The sequence below is a fragment of the Dermacentor andersoni genome, chromosome 11 (genome assembly GCF_023375885.2).
Source record: "Dermacentor andersoni chromosome 11, qqDerAnde1_hic_scaffold, whole genome shotgun sequence".
NCBI classification, from domain to species: domain Eukaryota; kingdom Metazoa; phylum Arthropoda; class Arachnida; order Ixodida; family Ixodidae; genus Dermacentor; species Dermacentor andersoni.
The window spans coordinates 31,819,168-31,839,773 of NC_092824.1; the positions used below are offsets into that span (position 1 = coordinate 31,819,168).

The 20,606-nt window shown below is 45.4% G+C and overlaps 1 protein-coding gene across 1 annotated transcript in view; it reads left to right on the forward strand.

The window, feature by feature from the left end:
* LOC129381607 (phospholipid-transporting ATPase ABCA3-like) overlaps window positions 1-20,606 on the forward strand; it is a 51,318-nt gene that overhangs the window by 21,565 nt on the left and 9,147 nt on the right. Inside the window, exon 4 of the mRNA XM_072285174.1 lies at window positions 2,523-2,736. Coding sequence (XP_072141275.1) covers window positions 2,523-2,736 — 214 coding nt within the window. The remainder of the gene's footprint in view (window positions 1-2,522; window positions 2,737-20,606) is intronic.

Below are 20,606 nucleotides of genomic sequence, written 5' to 3' on the forward strand. Positions count from 1 at the left end.
TGTTGACAATATTGAATGTCAAACACGCCAAATTCCTGACGCATATCGGTGGTTGCGGGAAAGGCCTTTGGTCGGGGCCTTCCTTCACAGACCGTAATGCTACCAATTTCTGAGGGCTCACGCGCTGCACGTTGCGCAACACAGACAGATAAGCAATAAATCAGTTAATAACGAAGACAAAAAGTGAAGGGGGGTTATATACATCTTATGATGGTCAATAATGGTTTGACGTGGGTCTGTAAGGCGCTAAATTTCGGTAGGGGTTTAGGATGGTAGGAGTGATTTGGATAAAGTTAATAAGTAGTACCGATAAGGGTTTCAAAAATCGGATCAAGTCCGATAATGTTGATAAGGACCTATAAGAGCTTGTAAGGGTAGGATCGTGTCTGACGGGGTTGATAAAGACAGATAATAGGGAGAAAACCCGGATTGGGTGAGATAAGGTTGATAACAAGCGATAAAAGCTAATAAGGGTCGGGTCTAGTTCAATCCAGTAAGATTGACAACAACCGATAAGGGTTTATAATGGTTTACAGTGGTCGAATCAAGTTTGATGTCATTGATAATAACACCTGCATACGTGGAGATGAGGAAGTGGCGCAATACTTTTGCATAATAATTAGACAACTCACAGAGTAGTTCCTGCGCGAATTTTTGCTTCCTCCATGGCTATAATTGACTACTATCTCATCTGTTGAGTAAGCACCAACTTACGAGCGCCGCGGACTATCCTGGAGAAAGTTGCCGTTGGTGGCTACATTGCTCCAGATTGCTACTTTAGGAGACTGCGTGGTGGCAGAAAGAAGGGGTTGGCTCTCTGCTACTTTCTGGCTACTTTTGACTTTCATTTTGACGGATTTCCTAGCTATCGTTCCTTATTTATTTCAAGGCAGATTATCGGCAGGCTAAAATGTACCCATTCTTTCCCACCTCTGCTATCGTGGTAGTTGCAGAACGTATGTGAAATAATATGCACATGAAGTCATTTTCTCCGCTATAGGATCACACTTGAGAAACCATCATGTTGGGGCCATGAATTTTTAAGAATATTTATTTAGGGGACTTATCTATTATCGCTATACTTCGTAAATATGAAGCCAAAGGAACTGCACGCAGAGACAATGGATCTGGAAGGCTGTGGGCAAGAAGATGGGGTTTATCTCTGCCTGAGGATCAGGGCACTGTGAGTTTCCAGTTCTTGAGGCTCATGACGATGCAGCTTAAACGGCGCCTTCCCAACGTCTCGACAGCGCTTCGGCGTCTGAAGGGCATGGATAATCAAGCAACTGTAAGCGCGAATAGCCGTTAAAATAAAATGAAGCTTAACTTGATTTTTATGTTTCTTAATCGGGCTGGAATAAAAATTTACAGGCAGTTATCAGTTTGTCCCTACATCATGCTGCGTGCCAGTGTACATGGGCAAGTGTACATGTACACTTGCCCCAGCTTGCTTCTGCGCACGTCGCCCTCCTATTTGTTATTCCGATTTCGGTTGCCCCCTCCTCTCTTTTACCTTTTTATATATTTTTTGATACACCCTCACCAACACATTCCGAAGTCACTATGCCTTTTTGGCACCTCAACCCAAGGTATCGCCACTCCTGAATGCCGCCGTAACGACACCTACGTTGAGCGACTTGGGCAATGGCCCTTGAAGGCCATGCCGCTGCATTTCAGTCAACCCATACATAGCACCGCAGACTCCTCGTCACCGTCTTAACTTCTTCAAAATTACTCAACGTATTGCTGCTACGCTACTCAAGTCACTCTTTCAACTCATGTTTTTTTTCTTTTTTTTCTTTAGTGTTACTCGTGAGCTGACCGCCTGACCGGCTCTTATAATGCCACAAGAACATGCCGCCAACGACACCCCTGAATGCCTCCTAACCTCTCGCCTCCCCTACGTACCCCCTGGCCCCCCGTCTTTCTTAAGATATTCTTTCTCTTTCTTGTTCTTTTTTTCGTCTTTCCTTTTCTCCTCGCGTTCCCAATATGCCGGCTCTTGTCCCCTCGTCTTGAGAACGAAGCTCCCAGATGTCTGACGACAGCGCTCGTTACCTTTGAAGTCTCTCCCTTTAAAACCAGCCGCCTGTGACAACGCCCGCACGTGCCGTCACTGCACCAACGCTTTAAATCTAACATGCCGAGGACAACGAGGCCGCCATTGACGAAGATAGGTCTTCCTATCGAAAGTTGGCCAGTCTTTCTAAGGCACCTTATCCCTGTTTACAAACTTTAAGTTTCATGCATGTAGTTTTAATTTACTAATTCTTGGCAATTCTTTCTAAAAAGAGTTATAAGCTCTAAAATAGAATTTGACTAGCAGCAGTCAGTAGAGATGAGCTCCCTCTCTCCAACACCGTACAGTTAATCAAATCGCATAAAATCATAAAATCATTTTGCCTCGTATGTGTATATGAAAAGAGAACATTGGAGTATGCCCCAAGCTGAAGCTTCCTCTAAATTCTAGCACATACGTTTAGTATAATACAGTGCTTCTCACGACTCTCGCCAATCTGAAGCATGGACGAATGCGAGTTTTCATGCGACCGGATCACCATCATGGTCAACGGCCAAGCGACGTGTCTGGGCACACTGCAGCGCCTGCGAGAAAAGTTCGGCCAGGGCTACCGACTAGAGTTCCTGCTCAAGCACACGGCTGCGGCAGACGCGCCCAAGCTCAAGAAAGCTGTGGCAGAAGTCTTCCCCACAGCCCAGCTCAAGGACGACAACAAGGTATCCCGGCTTACACGCTATTACGGTTGTTTTAGAACTCCATACAATCTGCGCTGTCTGTATGTATCCGTATATCATTGTACGTCTTTGCACTACTTTTAATGCGTTAGAGTTCTGAAGAGTAATTCACGTACTTATGTACTTTTCGCATTCTATCTATCTATCTATCTATCTATCTATCTATCTATCTATCTATCTATCTATCTATCTATCTATCTATCTATCTATCTATCTATCTATCTATCTATCTATCTATCTATCTATCTATCTATCTATCTATCTATCTGTCTGTCTATCTATCTATCTATCTATCTATCTATCTATCTATCTATCTATCTATCTATCTATCTATCTATCTATCTATCTATCTATCTATCTAGCGCTGGGCATATGCCTGTAGGTATGTGCCGCTCCTGGTCTACCCAGATGCATGGATAGCGTGTAAACAGCAGCACAGATAGATAGATAGATAGATAGATAGATAGATAGATAGATAGATAGATAGATAGATAGATAGATAGATAGATAGATAGATAGATAGATAGATAGATAGATAGACAGATAGATAGATAGATAGATAGATAGATAGATAGATAGATAGATAGATAGATAGATAGATAGATAGATAGATAGATAGATAGATAGATAGATAGATAGATAGATAGATAGATAGATAGTGCACTGAAATTGTGTGAACACCATAACAATGCCAACGAAAAACTAAATACATCGTCAAACTTTTTCAAAAGGTGGATGCACCGCCAATTATCGTTTTTTTTAAATCTTTCGCACGAAACAGATATACTTAGCTGGTGGCTATACCACTAAGACGTTAATGCAGAAAAGCTTCATTGCCTTTTGTTACAAAGGAGGGAGTCGGGGCTAAGGACTGAAAGGCCTCACGGATGTGTCGGCTCTCCTTCACAATTTTCCTTCACAGAACAAACATACTGATGATGCTAGTTTCGTTTACAGATGAAGGCTGGCAGAGATGATACATATTGAAGTTTATTTTGCCTCATAAGTACACTGACGCACGTATGTGGTTGGGAGAACAGGATAAAAGCTGCATAACGGTAGCTTGAGTAGTCCCGCCTCCCCGTGAGCAGGCAGTAACATGGTAACTTATTCGTCGTACATATTCGTCGGATAATTATGGAAGGCTTCCCTCTGAGCAATTATAAATTGTTTCTTTCCTGATTTTCTTTTTGCCTCTTAAGTAGTTACTCATGGCAGGTTTCTTTTCCATTGGCGCCTCCCATGAGATTATTTCAGTCTCTCTGACTTTCCGCTTGACGTTGTTTGTTGCTGTGCTGCTCAGCGTACCAGCCGCATTCTTGATCGTGAGCTTTCCAGTTCCTTTCCTCCAGTGTGAATCAATGTTTTTTGGTACAAATACCTCAACACTCTCCCAGCGCATTTAATTTCTTCCATATTCCTTAGTCGCTCTAAATAAGTAATTTATTGTTGGACGCATACGAACTAGCGTTCCAAGCGGGCGCGGCACGAAGCTAGTGCGTTTTCAATAAAACGAGTTGCTTTTTCGCGAATAATTAAAGCTGCAGGTCGATCACTAAAAAAGACAGGTGACAGACATGTTCTAGACGAAAATCCACACGAGGCAAATGCCGTAATCCCGCTGTGGAAATCAAGAATTTTGTTCCCAGAGGAGTTAAAGATTCAGCGATCGAATCCTATGGAAACGACGAAAATTCGTACTTGATTTTTTAGACAACGACGGCAGCTGTAATAAAAGCATGGCTGCTACTGTAACAGCCGCTACAGCGTATGTTATCCGGAAACTCAGCTTCCGCTTAGTGTTCATCTCAACTATCTACACTGGGTGTAACACGGTTCCCACAGGCGATATTTGAAACACATTCGTGCAAATTCGTGTGCTATGTATAACAACACGCGCGTCTCATTGCGGTGCTGTTGGAACCCCCGGTTGAGTCGTTTAATCGCCGGCACCTATCATTCCGCTTCATGCTAGCAGTGATTCGGTGTCATGCTGCCCGACGTTTTCATTTTAGCGGCACCTAGGACTGAGTTCGATAGTCTCACCCCAGATGGCCCAAAAACAAGACTGAACATTCGGGTTTGCTTTTTCCAGGAGTGCTCTTGGAAATATATTTTTATTTTTATTTTTGAAACGTAGCAATGGGTTGCTCGTTTGCTAAGTCACCGCTTTTATTATCAGACTTTATTCCTTGGACAACATGATAACAAGCGTGCGCATACATTAGGTTAAAAAAACACTATCCGGCTTTGTAGCATGGACATACTCAGGAATTCTGGACCTCGTACGTCCGCCCTTCCATAGAACTTCACGGCAATGCACATGCGTAACTGAATGGGCGCCAAATTTTGGGAAATTATATTTCAATATATCGGCCGAGTATCAACAAGCTTCAATGTCTGCACCGAGCGGGTAGTCCCCCTTAACAACATATGCATTTATGGCACTTAGTCTGAAAATTGGTGGTATGTTAAAGCAGTGTTTCGGTCTGGAATGGGTGGTTGTTTCGTACCACCAGATCAAATGGCTTTGCATCCTCTGGGCACTGGGCACATTTACTTGAAGCGCCAAATTTAAACCGTAAAGCGATTTATTATCACTGGAGTTTGATCGGTAATCGTAGAACCAGTGTCATTCGGTATGTTTGCACGCGCATGTTTCTTTGAGGCAGCAGGGAAGGAGACGTAGTCTACATGCGCGTGCACTTTATTTGCGTGAGCGCGCATGTTTGTGTCTGCGTATTTGAATTTGCGCGCGCACTAGTGCGTGTATACGTGTGCGAGCATACGTGCCTTTGTGTATGTGTGTAGTTCCGTGTACATAAGTGCGTACATTTTTGTGCGTATGTGCATATGTGGGCGCATGCAAATGTGTATGCGGGCGAATATGTGTCATATCTCTCTCTCTCTCTGTGTGTGTATACGCGTGCCTCTGTTTGTAAATATGCGCTAGCTAGCGAGGGAGCGAGCATTACCTGCTTAGAGCTACTCTCGGAAATGAATAGAATATAAAGTTCATATAAATATGTAAATCGAGGAGACAATAAGTAATCACATTGTATTTGTAGTATTATCTTTTTCTGAAATCGAAATTAACGCAAATAAAAAGCCCGAGCCATCAATATCGCTGCAGCAGGTTTTATCACGATGGCACCGTCATCATTAACACGGCTCCCTGGGCAGCTGACAAGCTGTTCAATTTCGTCATCTTTCTTCCCTCGGCGGAAGCGCATGGTCTTGATACCAGCAACGCGCTAAATCTGCACCATCATTGCGTCATGCATAGCTTGGGCGACCAAGCATGCTTTCGGTGGCACACGTTCGCTGCTATATTCACACAAAAACTTTAAACTGCTTGCCCTTGAAAAACATCGTCAATTAAAATTGCAAGCCGGCACGCCACAAGGAGCATTCTCACAGAGCCACACTTTTGACGGCATCAAAAAAGCCTAGGTGCGACCAGGTTGACTTTGCTGGTTTGCAAGGATTGACTGACGGTTGGTTCATTATCATTGAAAGAACAACGCTTCAAGTTCTTAGCGCAGTGTATGTGTGGTTTCTCTTTTGCGTCCCTTCCTGAAGCGCTGTTATTTCTGTGAGTTTACAGACGCACTTTTTCTGCATCAGTTACAGTTTCAGAGAGCATTTATTTGCAAAATATTTGTTCGGATAGCACTTACAGAAAAATTTTCAATCTAAAATTTTTTGCTCAGCTAGATAAACTCGAGGGCGGGCTCCAAACTACTCACTAGCTTTAGCCACCTAAGATGAATAATTGAAATGTTAATTACCGTAGCTTCGTAAAAAAAATAAATTGTGGGGTTTTACGTGCGAAAGCCACTTTCTGATTATGAGGCACGCCGTAGTGGAGGACTCCGGAAATTTCGACCACCTGAAGTTCTTTAACGTGCACCTAAATCGAAGTACACGGGTGTTTTCGCATTTCGCCCCCATCGAAATGCGGCCGCCGTGGCCGGGATTCGATCCCGCGACCTTGTGCTCAGCAGCCTAATACCATAGCCACTGAGCAACCACGGCGGGTAACGTAGCTTCGTTCATTACGCACACAACTTCTCAACTTACTCCGTATCTAGAGGATACCAATCAGAACACTCGAATCATGAAACGATAGATGGATGGTAAAACTTTATTCAGGGGCATCGGCCCGTGCACTAGCACGTAGGGGGCCGCACACACATCGGAACCGAAAGGCCTAGCTTCTCAACCACGTCGCAGGCCCGTTGGACTGCCCATAGTTGGGTTTCAAAATTGTGACTGCGTAGGGCAGTCTCCCACTTGCACTACGTAGCACATTCATCGCATCGTAACCCGGGGCACCGCCAGTGCGTGTGTTGTAAGTTGGCGATGTCTGAGCAAAGCGCAGAAGTGTGTGGTGTTTGAATTTCGGGATAGATCCGGTCTAACAATGTAGGCTTAGGGCATGCCCAGACTTGCAAGAGTCAGAGTGTTGATGCCTGAGGCCTGTCCACTTTACTGCGTGTTATTTGCTTCCAGTGCAAGCTCGCCTTATAATGAGTTAGATTCGTAACTCACTCTTTTGGAAGCGCCTTGTTTTTTCGCATCACTACAACGTGACAGTATAGGCGTGCTACATTTTCATTGAGTCAATACTGGGAACTGGACTAGAACTTCTTTTTTGCGTGTGACGTGTTCACACACTTAACGCAATAATTTTTTATTCGTAACTTAAATTTTATTTTAGGACAATGGAAAAGACAGGAACACTATAATAGCAGGAGGCCTTGAGAATCAATGAAATTTAAATCCTTATTAGTCGGCTTTCACCTCATGGAAAGGAAGGAAATTTCAAATAAAGGCATCCTTATAATAATTAAAAGCCTATCCGCTTGAAAACGTTTCATCTAAGTTCCCCCTTTGCAGGCTGATACCGACTTGAAGGTGGTTCGTATTTTGGGCCTTTGACATATGCCCAACCGTCGAACAAAGGGTTATTCCAAATAGAATGTGCAAGCATGACTAAACGAGGACGTAGAATGAAACAGACACCCAGAGACAGTCCTAACATAGTTAAAAAAATTGGAGGACGCTTAAGCTTCGCCTTCAAGAGTGGAACGCGCTAGCGTTATCGCATCCCGTTCGCACCGCCTACTCAAACGCGCTACGCCAGCCAAACGTCGCGATCGGCAGAGACAGCCGGGCCCCGACGCGCCATGAAGGCGGACGTGGTAATGGGGCGAGTGGCGCGCCATGTGTCGGGGCAGCGCCGTGCATTGCGAGGCCCTCCTCGCTATGTCTTCTGCGTTTGCCACAAGATGGCTCTGTGTGTGCGCAGAGCGCAGAAGAAATTTAGCGGGAACATACTTGGCTACTCGTGAAACTGCGATTTCTGTAAGTTACATGGTCAAAATAACGATATACACCGCAGTAAACTTTCTACGGCACGTTACTAAGGCAACACCGCATTCACTAGAGGCGATTTTGTCCCGTTTCGAAGGGACGAACTCCAGCTGGAGTCTGACGTTTTCAAGCGTCTACCAAAATATCCTGTAAAAACAGCGATTAAGGATTTCTTTGTTAGGTTACATGTCGAAGTTCTACCTGTAAAAACATGGCTACGTAACAAGGGTTTCTTCGTGCCGTGGTCAACGGACTGCGCTCTCTGTCCCTATCCAGAATCGTGGCAGCACGTACTCTGGATATGAACAGAAGACAGGATTGCTGGATGATTTTGTACAAATGCAGTACTATTTTGGCACAACATACGAATTGTGTTTGACGTGCAGATATACCCAAATTGGTATAACGTAAAATACTGACACTGGAAGATGACAAAAATAACAACAGTGCTGAAACCCTGTTATTGCTAGGTTTGTATGCAATTTGGAGATCCCGAACTGATTACGTCCTAGCACTAGAAAACGCAAAATCTGCGTGGACGCACTTTCCTGATGCTTTTGCGTATACAAGTTCGCTGCTGGGAGGCGAAGATGAGTTTAGCAAGCGATGGCAGGTGTGGCAGAAGCGCCTGCAGCAAAGATGAATACTCTATAGATGTGCAATTCGCAGTGTATGTGTGTGTGTGTGTGTGTGTGTTAGAAAAGCTGTGAAGAAAGAACGCTGCCGTGCATGGTACCTGCTATGTAAAAAAAGGAAATAAAAAAAAACTCGTGGCTGGAAAAAAAAATGGCTGAGTGGTAGCGTCTCCCTCTCACACTCCGGAGAACCTGGTTCGATTCCCACCAGCCCATCTTGCAACATGTGTTTTTTTTTATTTTTGAAGTGCCTTCTGGGATTTATTGCTCACGGCCAATGCCGCTGACACCGACGCCGACGACATCGGCTTTTCGGCGACACGAGCTCCTTAACGCTGTCGCGTTAACACGTTGGTGGTTTTGAACCCATGATCGGCGTATCTGTTTCTTTCTCCGTCCCCGTTCAGTCGCATTTACACAGTATATCATGAATTCAAACCAATTAGCCCACCAACGTATTGTATCGTGAATGTTTTATTTCGGGCAAGGGTGTTACCCTCGTGCCCTTCACTACAGTTCGCAACCACGCGTAAGACGAAAGTGCTGCCTAAAGAACGTCATTAGCACGCGGTCGCGGGAACGCATCTCGGCCACGGCGGCGGCGTTTCAATGGGGGCGAAATGCAAAAACGCCCATGAACTTAGATTTAGGTGCACGTTAAAGAACCCCCGGTGGTCCAAATTTCTGGAGTCCGCTACTCCGGCGTGCCTCATAATCCGATTGTGGTTTTAGCACGTACAGCACCATAATTCTGCACAACACTTCTGCCGCGATGCGATGTGCCCTGTGAGCCAATGACAATGCTCAAGGTTTCAATAGGCTACAAACAAAGGTGCGCAACAACGCCTCACGCAAACAGGTCTCACGGTATGTTCTGTGTAGTTCACAAACATCAGTGGTGCACGCAAAGTAACGTTTACCATGAACTCACTACTCTCCTATTGTAGAAAACGCTGAAGAAATGAAGCATTCACAGTCACCATTACCGCTAAATATCCTCAATATAAGAAACTGCACAACGAGCATCGCTTACATCGATTTCCACAGTGCGTGGAATCCGCATAATCTTCTACACTGAGAAGTCATATGCTTAAGGATTGCGCTCATTAATGCCATAGTTATAGTCGAAGTATGAAAAAGCGGTTGTCAACGGTAAATTTGATTCAATGGCTTCAATCCGATGGCCGTTGCCTGATTGCTGACTTCGTTGAGAAGGCAGTCGTCAAAATGGCTTTAATTCATAGTGAATTCAGGAAGTTGATGAACGGCAAAAATACACAGGCTTGCAGATGGCCTGACAAAATAAAATTGTTTAGCAGCATGGACAGGGGGCCGTGCTATGGTTTCAACGTCTATCAAAAATCACTCGAAAATATGAGCAGAGGCCGACAGAAATGTGGGCACCTTCGGAAATGTGAAACCGATGGAAATCTCAGGAAAGCACTAACTTAAACATAAAGATAACTTGAACTAAAAAAAAGACATAACATACGTTGGCCCTGTGGCCAAATTTTGGGACACATAAATTTGCTCTTGAAAGAGTTCAACTGAAACCCGATTGTACGAAATAAGGCGAGAATGAAGAGAGTAACAATAGGTCCTAAAGATACTGAAAGATGCCTATAGCAGCTCCACAACGACCGTAGGGCTCCATAAAGCAAGCAAGAAAATCCCAATAAAGAAAGGCGTCAGGCAGGGAGATACGATCTCTCCAATGCTATTCACAGCGCGTTTACAGGAGGCATTCAGAGACCTGGATTGGGAAGAATTGGGGATAAGAGTCAATTTAGAATACCTTAGTAACTTGCGATTTGCTGATGATATTGCCTTGCTTAGTAACTCAGGTTACCAATTTACCAATTGCATTTCAGGCTCACTGACTTGGAGAGGCAAAGCAGCAGGGTGGGTTTAAAAATTAATCTCCAGAAAACTTGAAGGCACTTGAAGTGGTAAGGGAATACATCTACTTGGGACAGGTAGTGACCGCGGATGTGGATCATGAGACTGAAATAATCAAAAGCATAAGAATGGGCTGGGGTGCGTTTGGCAGGCATTTTCAGATCATGAACAGCAGGTTGCCATTATCCGTCAAGAGAACAGTGTATAACAGCTGTGTCTTACAAGTACTCTCTTAGGGGGCAGAAACCCGGAGGCTTACGAAAAGGGTTCTGAAGACGACGCAACGAGCTACGGAAAGAAGAATGATGGGTGTAACGTTAAGGGATAAGAAAAGAGCAGATTGGGTGAGGGAACAAACGCGTGGTAATGACATCTTAGTTGAAATCAAGAAAAAAAATGGGCATGGGTAGGACATGTAATGAGGCGGGAAGATAACCGATGCTCATTAAGGGTTACGGACTGGATTCCAAGGGGAGGGAAGCGTAGCAGGGGGCGGCAGAAAGTTAGGTGGGCTGGGCGGATGAGATTGCAGGAACAACAAGGCCACAATTGGTACATGACCGGGGTAGTTGAAGAAATACGGGAGAGGCGTTTGCCCTGCAGTGGGCTTAGCCTGGCTGATGATGGTGAAGGCAACAAACACATGGCCGATGCTAGCGCCCGGCAACTCCCAGGCGACTTCATACAAAAGTGAGATGTTTAGTTTGAGGCATGGGTATGAAATTTGCGACGCGCACTCCATCAGATTATTTGCAATGCACTCAAGGGTGTCATTATTCGAAGGCTGATACCGATTTTCGCGCAATAAGGATGCATGTGCCGACGGACCCCTTCCTCGAACTGCCAAAATTCCTTAATGGTGTCCTCGACAGTCGCACAACTCTTGAATGAAAGTAAGAGTGAGGAGTTGTGCGCAATGCTTTTGAGTACGTGAGCAGCCTTTTTGGCGTTCGATATCTGCTAGTCTGCACTGCGGCTATATTATAAAAGCAGAACGGCCACACGCTAGACAATATGAAGAACATACTAATACTGCATGTATTACTGCACAATAGTCATAAACAATGGTCATCTCTCACAAACGGGGATAACCGTGACGGCACAGTGCTTTGACAACTAAAGTAATGTATATGTCATGTCCAAAGGTGTACCTGCCCCGATGACCAGTAAATGTGACATGATATTGTGAGCACCTCCGGCATAGCATGCTAATGGACGACGACACAGAAAGACTTCGCACAATTATTCTGTCACACCTCTTGCCCCAAGGTGCAAAACCGAGTTGTTATGCGTCCATCTTAATACCTAATCAGATATTTTCTCAATTTGCGGCTGCTGCGGTAGCCCATAAGTGCGGAAAGCAAAACTCCTATGGAAATAATACGGGGTATCTTATCGAAACCTATTGGTCAAAATGAAAAGCCGTGCACGACGGCGTCTCTCGTAGACGTTGCGCGACGTTGAGAAAGCTTTAGCTCGGGTCTCCTATCTAAATACATGGAAATTGAGAAATCGTTTTGCTCGGCAAGCACAGCACTGTGATGACCCTAATATGGGGGCAAAGGTTCGTGTACTCAAAAGGTTCTGACGGTTCTCTTAGGCGGAGCCTCCGAGAACCCAATTGAGGACAAAGCCGTTCGTTTCGAACACACACACAAACGTTTAATGGAACTAAAGAAGGCTAAAAAATAAATAGAAGAAAATAGCAAACATAAAAGAAACACTCAAATACACATCAAGACACACATCTGGGGCTAGTATGGAGCTAAGTAGTGTGTGAGTCCGGGCTTGCCACGTCGGCAGGGACGCACAGCAGTCTCGATACGGCGACGCGGCGACAAGCTGACGAACGGAGTGGCGCCAGTCTCACCAAAGGTCGTGGGGTACGTTGGTTGACCGGGTGACCGGAGGTCGCCAGCTCTGGCTGAGAGAGGTAAAGCGGGCGGCTTGGTGGCACGAGCAGACGGCGGCGGCGTTCTGGCCGGGAAGTTGGGAGTAGAGCTCGGGCCCGTAGCCCGACTGCTCTTGTGCTGCCCACGGGCGCAGAAGCTCGAACGCCGGCCTCAGGCAGCAGGCGGCACGACAGACGGGGGCGACGTTCTGGCTGGGCAGCTGGCGTAGCACTCGGGCCCGTAGCCCGAATGTTCTTGTGCTGCCAACGGGCGCAGAAGCTCACCGGCCTTGAGGAGCTGGCGGCACGCTCACGTAGAGGGGCGACGCACAGGGACAGGTTGGCAGGAGGCCCCGGTCGGGAGAAGTCCTGGTGGCTCGGGTCCGGAACCCGACGGCCCGTCTTCAATGCCCGCTCCAGTGGTTGACCTCGTCCTGCCGTCGCTTCCTGGGAATCTCCTGGCGTCTCCCCTGCGTCTCCTCTGCGTCTCCTGCTTCTTGCGTCTCCTCCTTCTGCCAGCGCACCATGCTTTTTCTTGTGTTCTGGCCGATTAGGCATTCTCCGATTGGCTGCCTGATGCCCCGTGGTTCTACATAATTGGTTTGCTTTTCTTCTTTTAGTGGTTTTTCTTGCGCCACGCGTTCACGTGCCGGACGCTCTTCGGCGTTGTCTCCAGCACGGAATCTTCCTCAGCGCGCGCACTCCTTGTCGTCTGCTCCTGACCCTCCCGATCACCGCACCATGTCGCGCACCACACATCACAAGCACCAAATTTGATGAGGTTTGTCGCATATAAAATAAAGATTTAAAATATAGTTACTATATGTTGCAAATTCTTTTTCACATCGTCACATTTTTTTGTAAAAATTGGTAAAAATCTCATATTTTCAGAAAACGGCACTATCTGTAACTCAGCAATCAAAAAACATCTCAAAATTTCTTCGATTTCACCTAAAAGTACATCTGAAGCGGAGGAAAACTGGTACATTGTACATGTCTCTCAGAAATGCCACTAATTTGTGAAAAAAAACTTTTGCGAAACCCTTGTAAACAACGTAACAAACTCACCAAAGATATAAATCTGCATATCAACTTTGCCAGCTTTCGATGCTATTGCATGTTGGCAGGGATTCAGTATGACTTCTATATACATGGTGCACCTGCCGCCTGCAACTTGCGCTCTTTCATGGAGCGTCTGCTCTGTTTTCGTCCTCGTGGCGGAATCCTCCTAAACGCTCCTTATTTTGGACGCGAAGAAATCCCAGGTTTTAAGCAGCGTATATTCGTGGTAATGGAACCTCATGAGTGCCGCGGCCCTTCAGAAAAACAACGTTTGATAGCGGATTTACTCCGTCCCAATGCTAGTAGTTGCTCACCCGTTTGTTGTGGTTGTGACACTCGTCCACATTCTTTGCGGATTTTACTCCGAAAGTGAAGGCCTTGGTCAGGTGCTGGCTTTGCCTTGAAGTAGCTGCCGCTGAAAATGGTAACGACAAGTCCACTAGAGCTCCTACCGTGTGGGTTCTGTCTTCACCACGTCCTATATCAACCACCAGTGGTAATGCAGGTTGTCCAGAAAGGCGGTGGCTTCGGCCAAGATCAGGTGGATGCTGAGCAATGCAGTGTGATCAGGTTATCCAGCCGCCACCAAAACGGTGGTGGATTGCGCGTGGTAGTTTACAGATGAAGGTTAGCAAGGTTGATATATCGGGTAGACAGCCGTTGAAATCCAGTCGCTCGCCTCAGAGACAATCGTCGTTTTCTTCTACAACCTTTTTTTTTTTCGCAGCATTACAGTACTATCGTACTATGAAAAACACTAATTTCGCGCAGTTTCGCGCAATAATTTCGCGCAACTAATTTGAAGCAATTTATTAGTGTTTAGCTGCATTTCATATACTCCAGGACGCACGAAACTGTCTTCCTTTCCACTTTAATAAAAGTTCCGACAAAGCGAAATTTTCTCTTTTCTCTGCTATAGTACGAAATTTAGTGACCACTAGCATTTGTGACCGGAGAAGATATTTGTTAGGAATCGTGTGGTCTTGAGTCTATACCATATTGGGGCTAACTTAGTGCAGCCAGCGAAAATAGATGACCTGATTCGCTTAATGCAACTTATACGAGCTATATAGCGCCTGCGTGGAAATATATTTTCGTCTGCAATAATACCTATGCATGAAGGAGCCTTAAAGCTCTCTCATGGAGAATGAGCAGTTTCTGTTGTTTGTTAGTAGTGGTGCTTTCCCCAATAACATGCAATAAGATAAATAGTGTAATTAACGGCATAATACATCTGCAACACCACTTCCACTGGTGCCAGATTGGCTGCCTTGCAGACACAGCCAAAGCTTTTATCAGATACAAAAATAAATCTTTTTATGTGTGTGGGTTCCAGTAAAGGCTTCGGTGGTACCAAATACGAAAAATATCAATTAAGGCAACCGTGTACTTTTAGAGCTCTGGAAGTGATTACCAATAGCCACAAATCAATAGTATTGTTGGACCTAGAAATAAGGTACCTAATTTGTTTTCGAAAAAGTAAAGAAAAATGTACTTTATGGGAACATGAATGCCAAATTACCGAAGTACTTTTTTACCACAGCCTCTGCTTTCATTAGAACCATTGCTGTTAAAAATATGCCCGCTTCGTCAGCATGCTTAGCTAGGTATGTTTGATGTTCGCTGTACCAGGTTAACGGTTCATTACCACGAGTTTTCTTCATAATTTTCACTCCCACCATATATGGTTTTCTGAGACATATGTGTCCGTATGCTCGCGTACGATGCACCAGATAGTAGCACGGTATCCCCGCTTCACTCTTCAATAAATATTGCATCACTGGTATGCTAAGCTGGCATTATGTGCTCGAGCGGTTATGCTCTATATCCCGGGTAACAGGCCAAGAACCCTGGCTTTATTATAAGATCTCGCAGAACCGCCATGCTTATCTGGCGCGTATCTGTTGGGTCAGTAATGTTTAGAGTACCTGATAAGAGCCACATACCACGATGGCAAGGATGATAGTCCTTTTGTACCTCTTCCTACAACAATTTACACAATGACAGAAATCTTTTCTTAAGGCAACTGTGCCACCTACACGTCGCGTCCCCTCGACTTTTTCGCACACAGCGCTGTTTTGAATTCACTTTAGGCCAAGCTGCCATACATCGCATGAGTCGCACATCGGGAATAATGAATTTGAAAAGTGGCACGCGTCTGACATGATTGCGCATTACAGAACGAAATACGCGTTTGTCATAAAATCAAGGTCATTTTCTGTAAATTATTCCTCTAGGCCGTAATGTCACTCAAGCCTCTTTCAATAGGCAGAGCCCTTAATATGCAGGTCGCCAGTTTGTCATTTCACTTTGGGCATTTTTCGTGTACCAACTTGCCTTTTTCTCTGTAAGCCCTTACCATTTGTAAAGGCAAATTCTTGCAAGTGTTCCTGCAAAGCGCCCTAGTCGTCGCAGTAACTATTATGCTGTAATTCTATTTGTAGGCGCAGAAATCACGACATTGTGATGTTAGACACTACATAAGCAGAAGGCATTCGGCTGATGGTATTAGCACTACGAACAAAAAAGCTTTGTGAATTCGGCCCAGGCTGCGAAAAGCCTGCGTGGCAGCAAGTATGCATGCTTGACAGGTCGCAAATGTGGTTTAACCTATTTTCTCATAAAAGTTGTAGATTTCTGTTTGGTCGCTTTTAACTGCCACTTTATTCCTATTGATAACCGTTGGTTGGTAAGTGCAGAAGTTCAGATATATCTCTACCTCTACAAAAATGAGTAACTATGTTTGAGGATATGTCTATCTCGAGGCATAATGCTATGAGATTACAGGTCAGGGTAAAGATATGAAGGCTCAGTGCCATATACAAGCTTATCAGAAAAAAATCCATGTGGACACTGATATCCCGAGGCTCCCAGTTCAAATTGTACCTTATGTTATGTCTCATGGCTTTTTATACACGATGCCCCGCAGGGGCGTCTGCGTAAGCAGGCGTTTGGTGTGTTGCGCCACCACGTACCCGAGCACACGAGGGTTGGACCCTCCCGCGTGTAGCCGTGCGCGGCTTAGCCGTGTCCGGGGAAAGGGGGATCCTGGAGGTTGAGCCGATGCCGGGTGTTCGGACCTTTAAGGCCCCCCGGCGGAGGCAACACGCCTCTTTGGCCTCTGCTTCACGTAGACGGCACCCCCGGACTGACCCACCCGGGGGAAATCGGTAGTCGCCTCTTCCTATCTCTCTCTCCACAAGCGTTCGTCTTTATCTCTCACTTTTTTATCTTTCCTGTCCTCTTCTCTCTTCCATTTACTTCATTTCTCCACGGCGGCAAGGGTTAACCTTGTGTGGATATCCTACCTTGGGTACACCATATTGGGTTATAGTGATGGCGTACGGCTGGCGTCGTGCAGGCTTGTACACAAGCTGTGCCGCGTCCCCTCGTTGGGCTCCGTGGTGGGCGGTCGGCGCTGTTGCCGAACATACACATTTTCCTATGGCAGCGCAAGCCTCTGTTGTTTATGATCGGCGTCTGAAGAGATGCCGCACCGAAGTACCATTTCAATTTTCCTTTCAAAGCAACGCCCCAACATTTCCAAAGTACTATGTAGTGCATAGTGAAAGCAACACTCCGGTAAGGAAACTCTCTCCTTTCCTGGTAGCGAAGTGTCTGAAAGACAAAATCGGACCAACATACAAAGCATCCAAAATGTCTAGCGGGGACCTCCTCCTAGAACTGAATAACAAAGATCAAGCAGATAAGCTCTCTGAACTTACCAGTATTGGCGAAGCTACAGTGACTGTTTCAGCCCACAGAACACTTAATACAAGCAGGGGAGTAATATCTGAAAAAGACTTCATTGGTTTAAGCGACGAGGAACTCCTGGAAGGTTTTGAGGAACAAAATGTCACCAAAGTACAAAGAATAGTAATCCGCAGAAACGATCAAGAAATCCCCACTAAACATGTCATACTCACCTTCGGAACAAGCGTAATGCCTACCTCTCTCGATGCCGGTTATGTCAAAGTCAATGTGAGACCATATATCCCAAACCCCAGACGATGCTTCAAATGCCAAAGATTCGGACATGCTTCACATGCATGCCGAGGACAAACAACTTGTGCTAAATGCAGCTCCAACGATCACCAATCTGAGCATTGCACCTCTTCACCATTTTGTGTTAACTGTAAAGGAGACCATCCAGCCTACTCGCGTTCGTGCCCATGCTGGAAAAAGGAAAAGGAGATCATTGCACTAACTGTAAAAGAAAAAATCTCGTTCGTCGAAGCCAGAAAACGACTGTCGTACCTTTCGCGACGCAGTTATGCCGAAGTGACGCAGGCGGGGGCAGCGTCACAGAGGCCTCCGGAGTCCTCCGAGCCCACGCGCAGTGGTGCCGCAGGGACTCCTCCCGCCCCCGTGGTGGAAGCAGTCAGTACTGCTCCGCCCTCTTCAACGGCCCAGCAGACAGCAGTCCCGCAGGGCCCTAAGATCAAGCGCACTCCAAGGCCCGAGACACGTGTCTCGGCGCCAAACTCTCGGTCCTCCAGCGCCTCAGAGAAAGCAATGGAGGTCGAAACAAAAACCCCGGTGTCCTCGACACCAAAGGACAAGCGCTCTCTCGAGCGCGGTAAGAGGGACAAAATCCCAATAACAACTCTAAATAAGAAGGCGGTAACCTAAGCGTTATCGCTCTGTTGTATCTACCTTCTTCAGATCCATGTCACCTTACATCTTTCTTATCTCCCATTCACTCGTTAATATCATTTTTTACCTTTCTGTTTTACAATGGCTTTTATGATCCAATGGAATTGTAGAGGTCTCTTACGTAACTTAGGTGACATAAAAGACCTGTTAATAAACTTCTCTCCTGTGGCCCTGTGCTTACAGGAAACCAACCTAGGCGATAAACACAAAAACATTTTAAAAGGCTTCACCGTTGTACGGCGCGACCGTACACAGGCGAACCGGCTGTCAGGTGGTGTAGCCATTGTTCTTCCAGGTGGCATAGGAGCCAGAGAAGTTCCCATTAACACTCATATAGAAGTCGTTGCTGTCACAGTTTTAGCTCACAAAACCATCACCATTTGTTCTGTATACATTCCGCCGCATTCACATTTTACCGTAAGAGACCTACAGTTAATTTTAAACCAGCTACCTGAACCATTTTTAATAGGCGGTGATTTTAATTCGCATAACACGTTATGGGGTAGTAAAACTACTGACAACAGGGGTCAAACGCTTGAAGATTTTATCCTAACAAATGACATATGCCTTTTAAACACAGGTGCGGCTACTTACTACTCCCCAAGCACAGGAGCTATGAGTTGCTTAGATCTAGCACTGTGCTCTCCATCTCTTTTTTGCGATTTTCAGTGGAATGTTATTCAGAACCCCTATGGTAGTGACCATATGCCCGCTATAATTAAAAGAACATCTACTTTTGCTACCTTCCCATTGAGGCCACCCCGTTGGAAACTCCATCTAGCAGACTGGCCTCTCTTTACTGAAAAGGCCACTCTGGATAAAATATCAGATGAGCTAACCATAGATGAAATGAACAATCAGATCACCGCCTGTATACTTGCTGCAGCAGCAGACACAATCCCACAATCCTCTGGCTTCTTAAGAAAAAACCTGAAACCCTGGTGGACGAAGGAATGTACGCAAACAAAAAAACTGCAAAACAAAGCGTGGGGTATCTTTCGACGATACCCAACACAAGATAATCTACTCTCTTTCAAAAAAGCAAAAGCGAAAGCCAGGTACACACGCAGACAAGCAGAAAGACAGTCATGGAAAAATTATGTATCGTCTGTAAATAGTTCAATAACATCCAAACGAATGTGGGATCAGCTTCGCAAGTTTAGAGGCGATTACGCTTCGTACACTATCCCCATACTGTCACCTCCAGGCACACAAACAAATATAGAAGAACAAGCAGACATATTAGGGCAACATTTCCACGATATATCAAGCTCGAAAAACTACTCTGCTGCATTCCTGAAACATAAGCAAGTAGAAGAAAAACTAAAGCTTCCGACCACAGGAAGTTCAGAAAGACTGTATAATGGCCCTCTAACACTTCCAGAAATCAACAGAGTCCTTACTAGTGGCAAAAGAACAGCACCCGGTCCGGACAGGGTACACTATGCAATGCTAGCCCACCTATCCCCTAAAGCAGTTGAGACCTTGCTTCATTTCTTCAACATAATCTGGGAAACGGGGAAAATGCCCAAAGAGTGGAAGAAAGCTATCATAATCCCGTTCTTGAAAGCTGGAAAGTCTCCCACAACAGCAACCAGTTATAGACCCATAGCACTCACAAGTTGTCTTGCAAAGTCCTATGAGGCCATCATCAACATAAGATTGACATACGTCCTTGACACAGAAAACATGCTAGATAACCATCAGTGTGGATACAAGAAAGGTTGCTCCACAACAGATCACCTAGTCCGGCTAGAAGACGAGATACGTGCGGCCTTCCTACACAAACAATATTGTCTCACTGTTTTCTTTGACTTAGAAAGGGCGTACGACACAACATGGAGGTTTGGCATATTAAGGGACTTAGCAGATTTAGGAATCCGAGGTAGAATGCTGAAATGTCTAGCCGATTTCATGTCAGACCGAACATTCCAGGTGCGTTTAGGAACGGCATTGTCACGTGTATTCAATCAGGAGAATGGTGTGCCACAAGGATGCGTACTAAGCACAACACTCTTTATAGTAAAAATGAACTCCGTTAACAAAGTCATTCCCCCCTCTGTTATGCACTCCATATACGTCGATGATCTGCAAATAGCGTGCCGCGCCTCAAACTTACAAACATGTGAAAGGCAGCTCCAGATAACAATTAATAAACTAACCGAATGGGCTGAGAAAAATGGCCTCCGCTTCTCTACCCAAAAAACCGTTACAGTGCTTTTTTCGCAAAAACGAGGGTTGTATTTAGACCCGCATTTAAAATTGAATGATGTCGCGCTGCCGGTGAAACAAGAATATAAATTCTTGGGAGTAACCTTTGACAAAAAACT